The sequence below is a fragment of the Etheostoma cragini genome, chromosome 21 (assembly GCF_013103735.1).
Source record: "Etheostoma cragini isolate CJK2018 chromosome 21, CSU_Ecrag_1.0, whole genome shotgun sequence".
NCBI lineage: Eukaryota > Metazoa > Chordata > Actinopteri > Perciformes > Percidae > Etheostoma > Etheostoma cragini.
Genome location: NC_048427.1, coordinates 11,128,769 through 11,144,639, shown reverse-complemented (window position 1 = coordinate 11,144,639; position 15,871 = coordinate 11,128,769). Strand labels below are relative to the sequence as shown.

General features: G+C 40.7%; 1 protein-coding gene across 4 annotated transcripts; it reads left to right on the top strand.

Annotated features, from left to right (window-relative positions):
- Positions 1-359: 359 nt before the first annotated feature.
- si:ch211-234p6.5 (pleckstrin homology domain-containing family A member 4) lies at positions 360-15,416 on the top strand. 4 transcript variants are annotated; one of them, XM_034860741.1, is made up of 24 exons: positions 360-667; positions 3,660-3,729; positions 3,833-3,931; positions 4,036-4,108; positions 4,219-4,319; positions 4,590-4,708; positions 4,808-5,011; positions 5,119-5,410; positions 6,380-6,439; positions 6,564-6,716; positions 7,355-7,414; positions 7,509-7,589; positions 7,706-7,858; positions 8,031-8,129; positions 8,387-8,495; positions 8,754-8,827; positions 10,163-10,261; positions 10,343-10,433; positions 11,076-11,125; positions 11,699-11,818; positions 11,902-12,309; positions 12,499-12,620; positions 12,809-12,913; positions 13,579-13,725. In XM_034860741.1, the coding sequence occupies exons 1-23, from the start codon at positions 627-629 to the stop codon at positions 12,882-12,884; spliced, it is 2,754 nt and encodes a 917-aa protein (XP_034716632.1). In that variant the 5' UTR covers positions 360-626; the 3' UTR covers positions 12,885-12,913; positions 13,579-13,725. The 4 variants fall into 4 exon arrangements, with proteins under 4 accessions (XP_034716632.1, XP_034716629.1, XP_034716631.1 ...); XM_034860738.1 differs by having other exon boundaries at positions 362-667; positions 12,804-12,913; positions 13,579-15,416; XM_034860739.1 differs by lacking the exon at positions 360-667 and adding an exon at positions 2,230-2,753 and having other exon boundaries at positions 12,804-12,913; positions 13,579-15,416.
- Positions 15,417-15,871: the final 455 nt, after the last annotated feature.

Here is a 15,871-nt window from a genome sequence, read left to right as displayed (position 1 = left end):
TGATCTATTATGACTTCAATATACAATTATTGCACCGTGGTTTGATTATTTGCTGCATTTAGCAAGTTGTGTTTATCAGTTTGAAAGTGCAGTAACATAAAGCCTTTGAGCCTTTGCACTCACATGTCAGAGCACACCCTTCATACTCTTAATGGTTAGACCTTTGTCAAGCATCCCAAACATTAATCGTCACAAAGCTAAGGCCAGATAGCCGATAAAAGAAATTCAAACAAAGCAGAGAAAAAAGGGAGAACAGCTGTTTTTTTAAGTAAATAAATTCCTAACTCACAAACCCACACTCGGCAAAAGACAGAGAGGCTGTCGAGGGCAGTGTGAGAAGGAGGGACACTGAAGTAGGGGGGGGGGGGCTGACAGAGAGTGCACTGTTAAAGTACAGAAGAGTGTTAACAGCCAGCGTAGGTAGATCATTGGACAAACGCTGCAGCTACAAGTTGGAACAGAGGGAAAGAGTGAAAAACGGATAGGCAGGTTCACAGGAAAGGAGAGAAGTAGTACATCGGAGTAAAGCAGGGGAGGGTGGTGGCTGTTTGGACAACAAGAGCTTTTGCTATTCAGGAAGAGGGCAGCCAAGCCTGAGGAGATGCTGTGAGGAAGAGTGCCAAGTGATGGAGCTCGAAGCAGTCAGCAGGCGGGCACAATTAGTCAGGTACAGCAATATGGCATCTTCATTATGATTTATGTCTTAGGTCATTCTAAGTAGTATTTGAACATTCATTATAATATATTGTATTGCTACAGAGATACAGTATGTTTGAGTTTATTTTATTGTTGCTTTAGTAATCCGGTATTTCCATTCATATAAGTTTACAGTATAAATTGAACAAAAAGGATGGCTTTTGATCAAGGTTAGCAGTAATATGAACAGCGATGTGATGTACTATCTGTGGCTGGGCTACGACAGACTTCCTGGGGGACTTTTTCTCAGCTTTGCCGAGGTGTGATAGTCTAGCTGTATTTACCCAGCAACGTGTATGCCTCCTATAACCCTTCACTGCAGGAAGATATATGAAATACGCCGTGTGCAATAATCCCACATCCTGACGTGAGGTTGCCAAATGAATAGCTGTGACATCACCACTTTACATATCAAGGTTAAACGTATAGTAATGTTTTGGTTGACATTAAAATACATGTCGAGAATGTAGGAGGTATGCAAATGTTTTTGTTAAAACAGAGGGAAGATATTTTATTCAACATGCTCTGTTTCCAACTTCACATGATGCTCCAGAGTCTATGGGCTCCACAAAGCACACTCTGTGTGGTGAACAGACCCACCATTTGTCCTTCCCTCAATCCCTCTTTAGCATTTTAAGTCTTCTCCTACCCAAGAAAGTGACCCACTGATTGAGAAGGAGATTTTCCAAATAGTTCACCTCACCCACGTAACCTCCAGCGGCTATGAGGTTGTTAGTGTCTGCTCTCATCTCTCATAAAGGCTTGATTGTTTTCCCTTATTTACTCAAAGTCTTACTCACAGAGGATTGTGGTCGTTGCGGACCTAGACTGCGGCAGTCTGTGCTTGTGGAGATGTAAGATGTTTCTCATGAATTTCTATCTTCAAGTTCATCTGTGCTGTTGTATCATGGGGGTCAACAATAAGTGTACAGTTTAGACAAGCTGTAAAATGAATCTTTCTAACGCAGCTATAACAGGTACTTATAAACTTAAGTTGCTGATATTTAGTTTAATTAAGAATACATTTTTCTTAGTCAAGTGAGTCTGCAAATGAAGTGATTACTTTATTACATTATACACACAGTACATGCATCTATGCATACATAAAATGCAAATACGGCACATACATACAGTACAGGGAACACATAAAGTAGTGTAGCATGAATCCATAAATAAATAAATAAATAAATAAACAAAAGTATTGTTCAAAACATCTAAATGTAAATTTAAAAATTATATGCACATACAGCAATCAGTTTTGTAGTAAGTAGAAATTTAAGAAAAATACAAAATGAAATTCAAGAAATACTTTAAGTAGCAATTTAAGACCTAAAAAAGGATTTTAAGAAGATATATCAGATCTAATTTTGCATATATGTCATTTTAAGGGTCTGGCAATGCAAAACTAAACACAAGAAAAAATATATTCTGCACATCTAGAAATAATGAGCCAAGCATGTGAGTAGCAAAAACTATAACTCAAATAACAAAGTTTTACTTGAATAACAATCATATGAGAAATGTGCTGATTAAACCTTGTGATCCTGTTGAGACAGCATGACTCTACAGAACCACACAAACCTGTGACACAGTGACGCCCACTCCTCCCTACACCGTTTATCTTCAACAGGCCACTTTACGTTTCCGGCACAACACTCTTTTATTTTGGTTCTCTGTCCTCAGCAGTCAAAGCTGCAGTCCTGCAGTTTGGGACACATTCCAAATCTCGTCTCTCATACCAGCCCGTCCCTGCTGCCAGATTGGTTTTCACACAGTCCCTGGCCCCTCCCTGCTACCACGGCGATGCAGCTGTCACCTGTCAGTTTCGTGGTGGGGATGCGCACCAGCCTGTTGTGGCTCAGAATAGAATTGTGGGAGAGTTTTTGTTGGAAGTGGGAGAGCAACAACACCAAGTCACCAAGAGAGGGTGAACAGTTGACCGGGAAAAAAATTTCAACTATATGGGAATGTGGCAAATGCTCTGTGGTTTACAGGGTGCTGCTCATGGGAGTGACTGACTGCTTCTACAGAGGGAGACTCTGGTTCAGATGGTATTGGTAAGGCCTCATGTCTCAGCCTCACTCAGAGACACCAGTACATTCAAATGTTTAAGCAGAGATTCGCTATAGGGAACTGTTCAGAGATGGTTATGTAACATGCAAATTCATTTTGTTTTGACATTTTTGTATCATTAAGGAAACCAGGTGTTTGTTCAGAGGTTTTGGTAAACTATGTGTGAATCTTTTATCATCAGAATCAGATTTATTGGCCAACAACAGTTACATACATAAGGACTTTGGTAGGTGTTAATTCTCTATGTATGGACAAATAGTCATATGGACACACACAGTACAATAGAGACAACAACATACATATAGGCACATCTCAACAGGATGTACAAATATAAAAATAAGACGTTATATCAAGACAAGTACACATGGAGTGGGTAGAGTGCAAAAAGTAACAATGCAAAGTAGTGTGCAAGATGTATGTTTTAATGATGATTATGTAATGTGTAGAGAAGTGGGTGAGTGACCAAAGTGGGGATGACCCCTCCTATCCGCAGTTCAGTAGAGTGATGGCAGTGGGAAAGAAGCTGTTCTTGTGTCTGGTTGTTTTTGTGCGCAGGGATTTCTTGCATCTGCCAGAGAGGGGGGAGGTTAAAGAAAGTTTTATGTGATTTTAGTACTTCAAAAAATCCATTACAATCGAGATATTTAGTGTATTTGTATTTGTGTAGGTAAATACTGAACTATCTTGATGAAGCTATACTCTTATAAACACACCTGTACATGGAAAAACAGGTTGAAGTTCATGTTAGGCTTTAGTTTGGGTGCAGACATTGTCATTTTGGATGTTACATTTGCACCCAGCTCTAATTACCTCATCTTCCTCTCCTTTTTTATGGTAATCCATCTGACTGTTTTTAACTGCAGTCTTAATATTTCTGTTTCATGCTGCAGAATGGATGACCAGGATAGAGTAAGCCAAGCATCCAGCGTGGCCACCATTTCCTACTTTCCAGTCATAAAGGTTTGTTTTACATTTTCATATTGTCATTCTGTGCACATTTGGACTGCTTACTATGAAACTGTTGATGCGTACCAATGTATATGACTCCCTCTGCGGGGAACAGGAAAGCAACGGAAAGCTACAAACATTTGGGAAAAGATGTCAGGCTGCCAAGAGAGACCCCAACTGCCCTGTGGTCATCAGAGGATGGCTCAACAAAAAAGTAATGTTCCAAACACGGTGTGCTTAACAATTTATAACTTCAACGTTGCATGTAGAAGAGAGAGTTAAGCAAAGAGCAACCCCTAATGAATCTCCTTTCTGCAGGACAGCTCTGGATTGAAACTATGGAAGAGAAGATGGTTTGTCCTCTCCAACTTCTGTCTGTTTTACTACAAAGGTACACCGCTTGTGGCTCAGCCTTTTGTCTAGAATGAAACACTTTGATGACCTCTGACTGTACAACAGTGAATCTCTTTTTTCATTCACTTCCTTTCTGTCCTCCGTTAGACAGTAGAGAAGAATCTGTGCTGGGCAGCATCCCACTGCCGAGCTACAAAATCCTGTTCTGCACACCGCGGGAATGCAAGAACAGGAAGTTCACCTTCAAGGTATCAATGAATAACTTGTTGGCATTTGATTTGAGGTCTTGCCTTTTAGAGCTGCTGTTGTTGATAACCAAAATAGACTATTCTACAGGAACTATTATTACTCCATTTGTCTCTCATTATGCATCTAAGTAGCCAAAAATTAAAGCAAAATTTCTATTTGGGGTTTCAGTATTTTGGTCAATCAGTTTTATCTAATTCATTACCTTCACTTCAACCAAGGATCCTTTATGAGGGCAATAATAACATTGTGAATGCTTTATGTAAAACTAGGTGGTACACCAGGGAATGCGCTCTTATTTCTTCAGTGCTGACACTCAGGAGGACATGTTGGGTTGGGTCCGAGCCCTCAGTCAGTCTGCTGCAATGGAGCCAAACTGCTCCCTGAACAGGTAAAGGACGTTTCACTGTGTACAAAAGGAGGTAAACAGTGAAAGTCAAACATATTTCATGATCGGGCCTTTTTAATGCTGCATATCTGACCATTTTAGGCGTTGCTCAAGTTATCAGGATTTCACACAAATGGGTGGCAGCAGTGAATCGGTGGACTTCCCTAAACCCCCCTCTGATGGGGAGGGTCCCTCCCAAAGACACAGGCACATCAACAGGACTCTGAGCGAACCGAGTCATCTCAGGATGGGGACATCGCACTCAGAGCAGAGGGGGAGGCGGAGTGTGCGTCAGAGAAACAGCAGGTTGCCAAATCTGTGTGTGTGAATGGCACATATTTAAATCCCAGTAATTTACTTGGAGCAAGAAATGATCAGCTTTGGCATTTCTGTTCTGTTTTCTCTTAAAACAGAACACCCAGCCCTTCTGGGTTTAGCAGAAAAGCCTGTGGTCCACACCAAGAGGAAGACTCTCTTCCTGACCAAAACACAACACCACCCACTCAGATGCGTTCGGGTTCTTTAAACTCAAGAGGTCAGCTGGGGTCACGACCTCATACACCAGTGGGAAGGGTTGACATTCGACCTCACGATGACTCGGGCATGTTGCCACAAACCCTGTACTACGCACCTGCCTCGCCTAACCTGGAGTTCAAATCCACTCCTAACACTCCAGTCACGGAGAGGTGGCAAAACCTTAGCAAGGTCAGGACCAGTTTGGTTTATCTTGATTATTAAATATACTCCAATAGCATGGGTTATAAAAAATATCAATATTCATGTCATTTGTCCCCCAGCTTTATGGAAGTGCAATAATTATTTACTGGAGTAGACCTTTAAAGGAACAGTTTATTCCAAGATCAATTCCGTCTTACCTGTACTTGGGCAACGTATCAATATTATATCGATATATGACTAGATATCATCTCAGATTTTGAATATTGTAATATGGCAAACCTTTCTCTGGTTTTACAGGCTGCATTGAAGTGATGTCAATTTACCACACTTACTAGTTGATTGTCTTTCTCCACTTAGTCATATCCACATTATTGCTGATTATTTATCTACATTCTTGTTGTAAAAATATTCCATCATGAGATCTGATTTTGTCCTAGCCCTTGCATCGGCCTCACAGATGTCTGCCTTCTTTCAAATATAATGAAAACTCCTACACCTGCCAATAGTGAGTAATAGTAAAAGTAATAGTGGGATGTAAACGTTAAAGGCGTCCTCCTCGGCTGAGCTGTAAGGTGAGCCAGCAGCAAGGAACACATCTATGAGCAAGCTTCCTTCTCTTCCTTCTCCTGATACAGTTGGTGTGTGTGGTTCAGTATAAAAAAATAGTTCCTAGATGAAACTACTCGCAACCAGGTCTGAATTATTTTGATATGCATTCTAGAAAGAGACATTGCTGTTAGTTTGTTTTCAAGTGTACTTTTCTGGTGCTTTGAGATTCTCAATTTCAGTGCCTTGTAAGTTTTATTACATCCGAGGGAAGGCAGACATCTTTACGGCCAATATCTCTAACACTGGGTAACTTACACATAGACAATTTAGATGATAAATAGCACTACGGGTATAAGGAAAAAGATGTATTTTTTGATTTTGGGGTGAACTGTCCCTTCAACATTATTCAAACATCTCATGTTACTCATATCTTTTAATTGTTCACAGCCTATACCTACCTATGGGTCTGTGCATCATATCTCAAGTGGGAGACGATCTTTAGGAAAGGTGATTATAGTTTGAACAACACATTTACAGCAAACACCCAGACTAGTGTGCAGCAGCACGGTGTGTTTTGTATAATGCCATGTGTTCTCTGTTCTTATCATCCACACACTGTCTCTTCCTTCAGAGCTACTCCGCAGGGGCGCATGCAGACTTACTGCCCCCTTTACCCCCCACATCGAGATCTGCACACGCTCCCCACCCCCCACACCACCACCACCACCACCATCATCACCATCACCGCAGCAATTTATCTGTCCATGTGCTACCGCCACCTATGGTACAGCCCTCTTTGCTGCGCCTTGTGTTCCTGTGGTGTCTTGTGTGGTTCAACTTTAAACCTATGTTGTGTTGTTTGTAAGTCTCCAAAAAAATATTGTTTGTGTTGTCTCTAACCATGCAGACTAATTTGCATCAATATGAGCAGCGGGGTTTTTGTAGTCCTTCTGACATGTTCTGTGTACTGTTTGTCACTGACCTTTTGATGTGCGTGTCACTGTGCTATCTTGTCACGAATGCTTACTGTGGTGGTTTTTATTTTTGACTAATAAATCTTATGCTGTCATCTTGTTTTTACTGTGTGTAATATCTTTGCCTAATTATGATTAGATTTGCCGCGATCATGCTACAAAAAACGAAATGCCAAATTGCAAACGTGTCTTAATATTCTGTACAATATCAAAGGCTGGGGCCTCTGTTTGTCTCACCCAGAGGGCTGAAGCTTGTGCTGTGCTCTTTTGAAAGATCATTAAAAATTGAAACATTCAAGCATTCACCTAACTTAAGCGAAGGACAAAGGATTGCAGAAAACCATGTTCCAAAATGATCTAATAAAAAACCTGGTACACCGGTAGCCATATCAAAAAACACTTTTTTATGATTTAAAAAAGCACTTTTTAACAAAATTATGCATTTTAGGTCCAGAAGCCGGACCCGAGGGAAATCCCACCAATCAGGCCTCTTGAAAGTGATTCAGACGTGAGTATTCACAGTGTTCTGTAACTGTCACCAGAGTACAATGCCATCATTAAATGTTTCTCTTTGAGTTTTGCTTTAGATTTTCCCTCTTCAGGTTGTGTTGACGAGGCTATGTGGGTGTGACAAGCTGCTCCAGTCTCTGTCTGTAGAACTGGCACAGCTACAGATGGATAAGGTGAGTAATTACAACATAAGACTACAAATGTAAGGCTATTGAAATTATAAATAGCAAACAGTATTGTGACTGGTTTAAGAATGAAAAAAAAATGATAAAGACTTTTCTTGTTGCAGGACAGCGTCCAGTGTGCATTAGAGGTGTCCAGACTGCAGCTGGAGGAGTGGAAAAGCCAGGGGCCCCGGGCCCAGGAAGAAGCACTGGCCCAGAAGGCTTTGCTCCAGGAAGAACTGGTCACAATCCGAGCCAGAATGTGTGATGTATCATTGGTGTGTAATAAGCACAAAGGGCAGGGAACCAGAATGGCAATGGCTCTACATGCGTTTATTGGCTGTGATATGTACATAAACTGCAGAATCTACTGTTAATTTACTTGTTTTTTATATTCATTATGTTTTTTATATTATACAAATATATAAGTCTTAAAATCCTTTTATTCAGGAAATGGAGAGGGTGTGGAGTCAATATGAGAGAATGGAAAGTGAATTGTCGGTTATCCGTTCACACCTTCAGCACATCTGCAACTTTGGAGTGCCACAGGTATTTGAAATATGATAATGTGTGATATGTGTGTGTTTAAAGTTTTTAGCCGCTGACTTTAAAGTCATAAATGTCTTACTACAAAACATGAAGGTTCGGGCACCTGTGTAGCTCACCTGGTAGATCCCACCCCCATGCAGGGGTTTACTCCTCGATGCGGCTGTTTGCTACATGTCATTTGCTGCATGTCGTTAAGGTTCATCATGCCTGAAGATATTTCAGAAGTCATATCTTTTCTTTCTTTCCCTTTTTTTTAGGACCAGTCTCAGGCCCAGAGAGAGCTGTGGATGATGGAGGACATCCTAGCCGGACTAAAGATCAACAGGGATCACTTCCGCTTCCTGCTGGGACTACAGAGGCATCACAGTAAGCTTCAGCGCTCCCTCCCTGCCGTGCTGAGCGTCTGTGTAGAAGTCTGTATAATTATGCCCGTGGAGCAACACAAATAAAGGGTTGTTTCATTGTTTTGGTGTTCGGTTTTAAAGTCTTGAAAGATCAAACAATTACTTCTTGCTTCTATTTGAGGCCGCCAAAGTGACCTTGCTCATCTTGGTTATGCACATGAAACCTGAAAATAGATAAACAGTGTCAACACGTACGTGACCTGTACTGTCTTCCCCTCAGTGTTCCAGCCAACATCTCCACATCCTGGATCCCCTGGCTCTCCCACAGAGAGGCTGCAGAGTGGACTTCCAATGGTACGACTCCTGGCCGTTGTTCCTTTGTCAGCGACCTCTGACATTTACTTTCTGTTATTAGATAGATAGATAGATAGATAGATAGATAGATAGATAGATAGATAGATAGATAGATAGATAGATAGATAGATAGATACATTATTTTTAGACTTAAGAAAAACATACAACACAATTAAAAGGGACAGATACAAGTTAAAGAAGACAGCTATACCAGTAATCCCATGAGGGTGAGTGGTATTGCACAGCACTGAACCTCGAGTCAATCAGTTGTAAAATAACAGAGTTACAAGAAGAATTAAGGCGACCAGTACATTTATACATTAGATTCCTCAAGCACAGAATGTGATAACTCCAGCTTGACAAAACAATTCACTTGCCCTGCACCAGGTAGGTTTCCTTAGTAGAATGCGCAAGCCATCATTATAAGCGACCCACAGCTTATTGAAGCTTGCCTTTTTAAACTTGACCCACAAGGGGGCAGTGTAAAATGCAGTACAACATCCTCTAAAGAGGTTTATCAGAATCAGAATCAGAATCAGAATCAGCTTTATTCGCCAGGTATGAGGACACATACGAGGAATATTTCTTTGGGGCATTGTTGCTCACACTGTGCTTACACATACAAAACAACCAAACAAGAAATAAACACACTAATACATACACACAATATATACATACTCTAAACAGAACAATATAGAGGCATGAGTGAACAAAGAGTTCACTAGAAATTATTTAAATATGGAGCATAGTACCTTTGCAGTATCAGAACACCATGAGAACTTCCTGGCAAGTGTCTTTGCTTGTATATAAAAACTCAATTTTACAACAGCAGATAGCACTTGCCCTGACAGACAAAAAGATGGGAAATAAGGTCCTTGAAATTGAAATTGTTGTCCACTTACTGCCAAGGTTAATCCGATGACAATGTCATGTCCATGACTACATCTTTGAGTCCTGCAGGTGTTTTCTTACAGTATGGCCGCAACATTTGGATTTTTATTCACAACATTAGTCCAAATTCCTACAACATACTGTATATATATTACTTATTGTTAATTTCTTTGTATTGTGAGTACTTTATATAATCTGCTCTCCTCTTTGGCGTCTAGCTCATGGAAAGAAATACTGTATTGCATCAACACAACAGCAGTATTTGAAAGCCAGAATTTTCTGTGCCATTTTCTGCCTTCTTCCAGATGTTATAAGTGACTCAGTTTGTCCATCGGGTTGTGTTGTCTATCATCATGTCAATACATGCACTATTAAGTCTGTATCAATCTGGTATGGATGCACTAAGATCTTCTACCATATCCCTTGTGACCATGATCCCTGCAGGATGTGGAACAAGAGCCACCAATTCGCCCACCATTACCCCAGGAGCTAGAGGAAAGCTACCAGAGCAGGGATCAGGGCTGGACAGAGTCCCCATATGAGGTGTGAAATATAGACATTATCAATGACAAACATGATCAAGGTAAAAAATGTTGACTTTTGTTCCTCTGCTTATGTTTTTAGGGAATCTACAGCCACACTGTTGAGCCTGTACAGAGAAGAGGAAACAGCCAGCCTGACCTCCTTAATGTGAAAGCAGCAAAAGACTTGTTTGGTTTGCACAGATATACTCATATAATACACAGTTCATAGAAAGGGGGATGTTACAGGGTTTCTGAAGGTTCTTAAAAATTCTGAAATTTATGCATTGTGTTCTACGTTTTAAATAACTTTTAACAGGTGTTAATTTTCCTATACTATGCAACGCTCCCTCAAATGCTCTATGCTATGTCCAAATATAATTTTGCTGTAGTACAACTACAAATGAGCCCAACATGCAACGTATATTGCAGCCAATCAGCTTTCGCGTCATTGGCGGGAGTCTCTTTCGGATTTTACCACAGATATAAAACGCCTTTGTGGAAGTGCAAGCTTAGCATTACTGAATAAACTGAATTTAGGGCTTAGTAGATGTTATGATAAAGGTCTTAAATTCCATTCGTAATGGCCTTAAAAAGGTCTTATAAGTCTTAAACTCTGTATTAATACAATGGCCTGCAATTGTGTATTTTCTAACATATCTAATAATAAACAGCTCAAATAGTTTTTTTAATGCAAAAGGAATTTTTCAGTGTCCAGCATTGTTTTGTCTTCCACCCTCATAGTTCTCTTTCTTCCTGTCACTCTCTCCTCCCACCCATTGTCTGTCACTCCCTCTATCCTTCTCTTCTTTCATCTGTTTTCATTACATCTTTAGAATCTGGTTCAAAGTGGATCCCACAAGATGCATCGAACCAATCAAGCAAGGTTGGATTCTTCATTATGGCCTGTTTTCTGGTTATAACTATGTCTGGATGTACGCAATGTGATCCGAAACGCTCCCAAAATAGAAGCAGTCAAAGGGGATTTTTTTTCCTCATTGCCATCACAGCCAAATTCCAATTCTTTGATTCTCTCATCTTCCTTGCAATTAGGACATGTTGCAGTGCCTGTTGTAGGCAAGAGGTGGAGGCAGAGGCACGTGTCTCATTGCAGTTGCTCAGTCTTTTCATATTTGGCACCCAACCCCCCCTTTCTCACATGCTCACACACGGACACACACACACACACACACACACACACACTGTGTACATATATAAACATATATGTGTATGTATACATATACTGTATATGTATACAGTATATACACACACACACACACACATATATATGAACATGCAACTAGCAACTGTATGCACACATACACCTCTGCACAAACACACAGCTGTCTGTAAAAAAAACATTTGCAAATAGATAGATTCTGTTTTTTGCTTTACCTACATGCATATTGCTAAGGTGCAGGGTTCATAAATGACTCACAGCTTATATCTCTTTTTTCAGAAGATGAAGATGAGTGAAGAAGAGCAGATTGAGCGGATAAAGAGGAATCAGGAGAGGTTGACTAATAGGAAGAAACCCCCCATACCTACTCCATGTCAAAGTTCAGAGACAAGAGAGGAGGTCTGACATAACATTCATGAGTAGGCTTTAACTGACTGAATCCATTGTTATACATTTGCTAATCTATCTTGGTATTTCCTCAGGCCCCATTTCCTTTGAGGGTGACACGAGTTGTTACAGCTGTACTGCCGTCCTCTCTTATGGCCAGACGGGTTTCTGTTGAGGATCCCCCTCCTGAGCTTGACAACCCACTGCCCGAGCAGATCCCACCTGAGATGCAGCAAAGATTGGCGGAGCAGAGTAAAAAACTGTTGAACAAGACACCCAGGCACTTGTTGCTGGAGGGTTCAGATCAGAAGTGGCCCTCAGCAGAGATGCACCATGATCAGTCCATCAAAAAGACAAACAAGCAGCAGCGGCATCAGGGAATATTGAGGTCCTCCAAGGAGTCATGGTCAGATGCGAGCAGAGCCGAGCCCACAGAGACCTCAAGGAATCAAGTTGGAGACCAAGCAAGTGTAGGAAATAAATGCGCGAGCTTGGATAACAGGGTAAGAAAGAACAACAGAAATTCAGATAGACTTATTTGGGATTTAACCATGTTTTAGAGCTGTGGTCTACACAGAAGTGTCATGTTTATGATCAATCCTCATAATTATAAGTAAAGTCATGAAGTATCAAGGTGATAAAAACACGGTTTGGTCTGTGTTTTGAGTGGTAATGTGACATTGCTTGAACAGACGGATGAACAGCCCTCTGCCCTCCTGACCCCTGACATGGACCCTGATCACTGTCTGACCCCTGAGCAGCGAAAGGCCAAACTTTGTCGTGTAGAACGAATACGGGAGAGAGTCATAAGAAGGTGAGTGTGTGTGTGTGTGTGTGTGGGGGTGTGTGTGTGGGTTTGTGTGTGGGTGGGTGGGGGGGGTTGTATTTAAATGCATGTCTTACATATGTGAAGGTCTCCATAAATTGGTTTTGCCTATCTATCTATCTATCTATCTATCTATCTATCTATCTATCTATCTATCTATCTATCTATCAGCGCAGTCAGACAGAATGCCACAGCAGACGATCACCTGCCAATCAGGGGGAATGGGCAGGAAGTTCCTCAGGTACCCCCTGACACAGCTAGAAAACAAAGGATGAAATTAGGTATGCATTTTCCAATACAAAACTAAATAAGTTAATATCAGGTTGCTAAAATAACTCCACAGTATAATATTTATTTTTATTTTTTATCACATATTAAGCTTGTTATTTCACTTTAAGATTGTTATTTCAAATGAATCTTCTCAGGCTTCAAGTAATGCATTTGTGTTTGAGCCACTGTGGCTCGAACCAGTCAGCGTCCTGTCAGAGGTAATTGCTGCTACAGGCGTGGTTCAGGTGTGTGTGATGACACAGAGAGGTGACTTGTTCAAGGCAACAATGGGGGCTTCTGAAAAATGAGGTTACCGTAGATGCTGCAATAGCGTCGGTTAGAACTGAATAGTATTTCTTCATTGAAGGAAGAGCAAATTACAGCACTGAAGGCTGAAGAAAAGTGTTTGTTCTTCTCCTGACTGGCTTTGGCAAGACTTTGATAGACAGAAGGTTTATCCAATCACCTGTTAACTATTTTTTCAAAGTACTTGCCCTTTCTGTTTCCAATGACGACTTCTCAGATGGTTCTGTGTAAAAAAAACATTTGGAGCGTCAGTTTAACCTTTCAGGGGACATTAGCTATTACAAATCTGCCATAGCAATAGAAGTATCTACTAAAAGCACACTGTATGCACTACCTTATTGGAAAATTCTGCTCTGGTCCTGTTTTTTAGACCGTCAATCCTACGATGGCTACAGAAGCTGCGATCACATCAGAGGTTCTTCAGAACTTTATCTTTCTAGTGGAACATCTCATGATGAAGATGAAAGAGACAGACACATGAAAAATTCTAAAAGTCAAGTCAAATTTGGGAACAAACCCCAGCACAAAGTGCACAGTGGAAGAACAGGGGTTGCCAAAACTAATATCAAACGTCCAGCTTCACCCTATCACATCTCATCTATGACTTTCTACCAGAAGGATGGAGGCAAGGAATTTACAAGTTGCAAGGACTGGGAGGAGCAAAAGCTTGGAGAACCAGCTGCAGATGATGACGAAAGTGGTTTTCAATCCTCCGATCTGAGAACCAAGTGGTTCCTCTCTACCAACCAGTGGCAGGGGTTCATACCTTTGCAGATCCCTAGCATAGACTCACTGTGCATTGAAGAGATATCAGACATCGAGAACCAACCGGCAAGCTCTGACGATCTCAATGATTTCAATGAGATCTCTTCTGCAGTCAGTGAAAGCTTAGAAAAAATGAAAAAGAATCATTCCCTCTTCTATAAGATCGCTTGTGACATTAGTATTTCAGACACCGATATTACAAAGAATAATGGGAATCCAAGTGTCCAAACGTCATCCACGCCAGAAGAAGAAAAAGAACTGTTTATCACTGAATCTGTGCCGGACGAAGTGGCCTATAATGTTGGGAGATCTTGTAACAAAGGGAGCAAGGATTCCAGCCTCCATTTGTCATCAGATGTCAATGAAAATAGTCTCTTAGTTATTGATGAACTCCAAGATTCAACCCAGGACAATGCAGCGATAACCACATCAGCTAGTCCAGCAAAAGAGGGTGGTGTGAATGAAGAAATCCCTCAAAAAGAATATGAAGACACCTCAAGACAAGACAGACAGTTGGAAGTTATAGAAACTGTCCATGGAGCTTCTGTTCAGAACACAGCTTCTGATCAGGCCCTGGATGAAAATACAAAGATGAGAGAAGAACAAAGTGGGGAGAAAGAATCACACAACCGGACGGTGGATCATGAGATAGGTGACAAGCCAAAGAAACGTCGTAGTTTAAGTGAGGACAACAAAGAGACCGTCCATGAAGAATGCAACAATCACTCCATCACTCCATCCAGCTCTGTGCATGAGGGCGGAAGTGTGATTCGGAGTGCCTCTTTCCGGAAAGCACGAGTTACAGTATTAAGGACAAGTTTGTAGAGGCATGAATTGTTAAGGCTTAAGGGGCTTAAATAAAGGAATTTGGGAAGGACAAGAATACAGTTAAGTGATTTATAGTAAACATGTCAGAGGAGAAGGAGGTTAAGTATTAGAGGAAATTTTGACATTATTTTGGAATAGAAATGGTGAAATGGGAACATACAACGTCAGGAATAGTCATAATCTTTGGTAAACTTGACCATTTCTATTATACATAATATATCGTTTGAAAAGGATGCAGATATAACCAAAAGTCTTACGAATATTAAAAAAAAAAAAAAAACATGTATGCAGATGTTGTGTTGTTCCTGCAGTAAACACCAAATACCTTATGTGTGGTCAAAAACGTGCCAAGTATTTGAGGTTAATGCTTTCATTCCTCTCAAAACATGCTTCTAACTAAAAAAATATAAATGTTATTGCTGCTTGCAGATGGCACCATAACCCTGTTTTGTCAATGTAACCAAATGTGTTTTGTATTTCAAATATCCTGATTAATAAACATGTTGTGCGCTACATCGAGACACCAACTCTTGCTTTACATGTACATGAACCACATTAATGTTCTCTCATTTCATACATCCTTTTTTTTATTGCTCAATTCAAGCCTCCCCTGGGTGCTTGCCTTGATTCTGCTCTCTGACAAGCCCTGATGCAGAATTACACAGAGCCAGTGGAAATGCCTTTGTCACTTTAAATCCTTGCTGTGTCTCAGTCGATGACATCATTGTCTGAGAGCACATTACATCACCCCTTCCCAGGCTCTCTCTCTCTTAAAGACAGCACCACCTTATGTTTACTGGGCTACACACACACATAATCACACTTACACACACACACACAGATCTGCTTATCTGTTTACAAATGCAACATCACTCTTAACATTTTAATTCAGGATCCATGTTCTCCAAATGCATTTAATAGCTACCAGTTTGCATTGAGATTTACGACATTCACTTTAATCATATTTCTGCAATGATAGAATTTTTGTGGCATGCATGTCCTGCACTACAGACAGTTAAGGCATACATGATTACTTTTTAAGGAGCTTGTGTCATTTTATAACATACAGT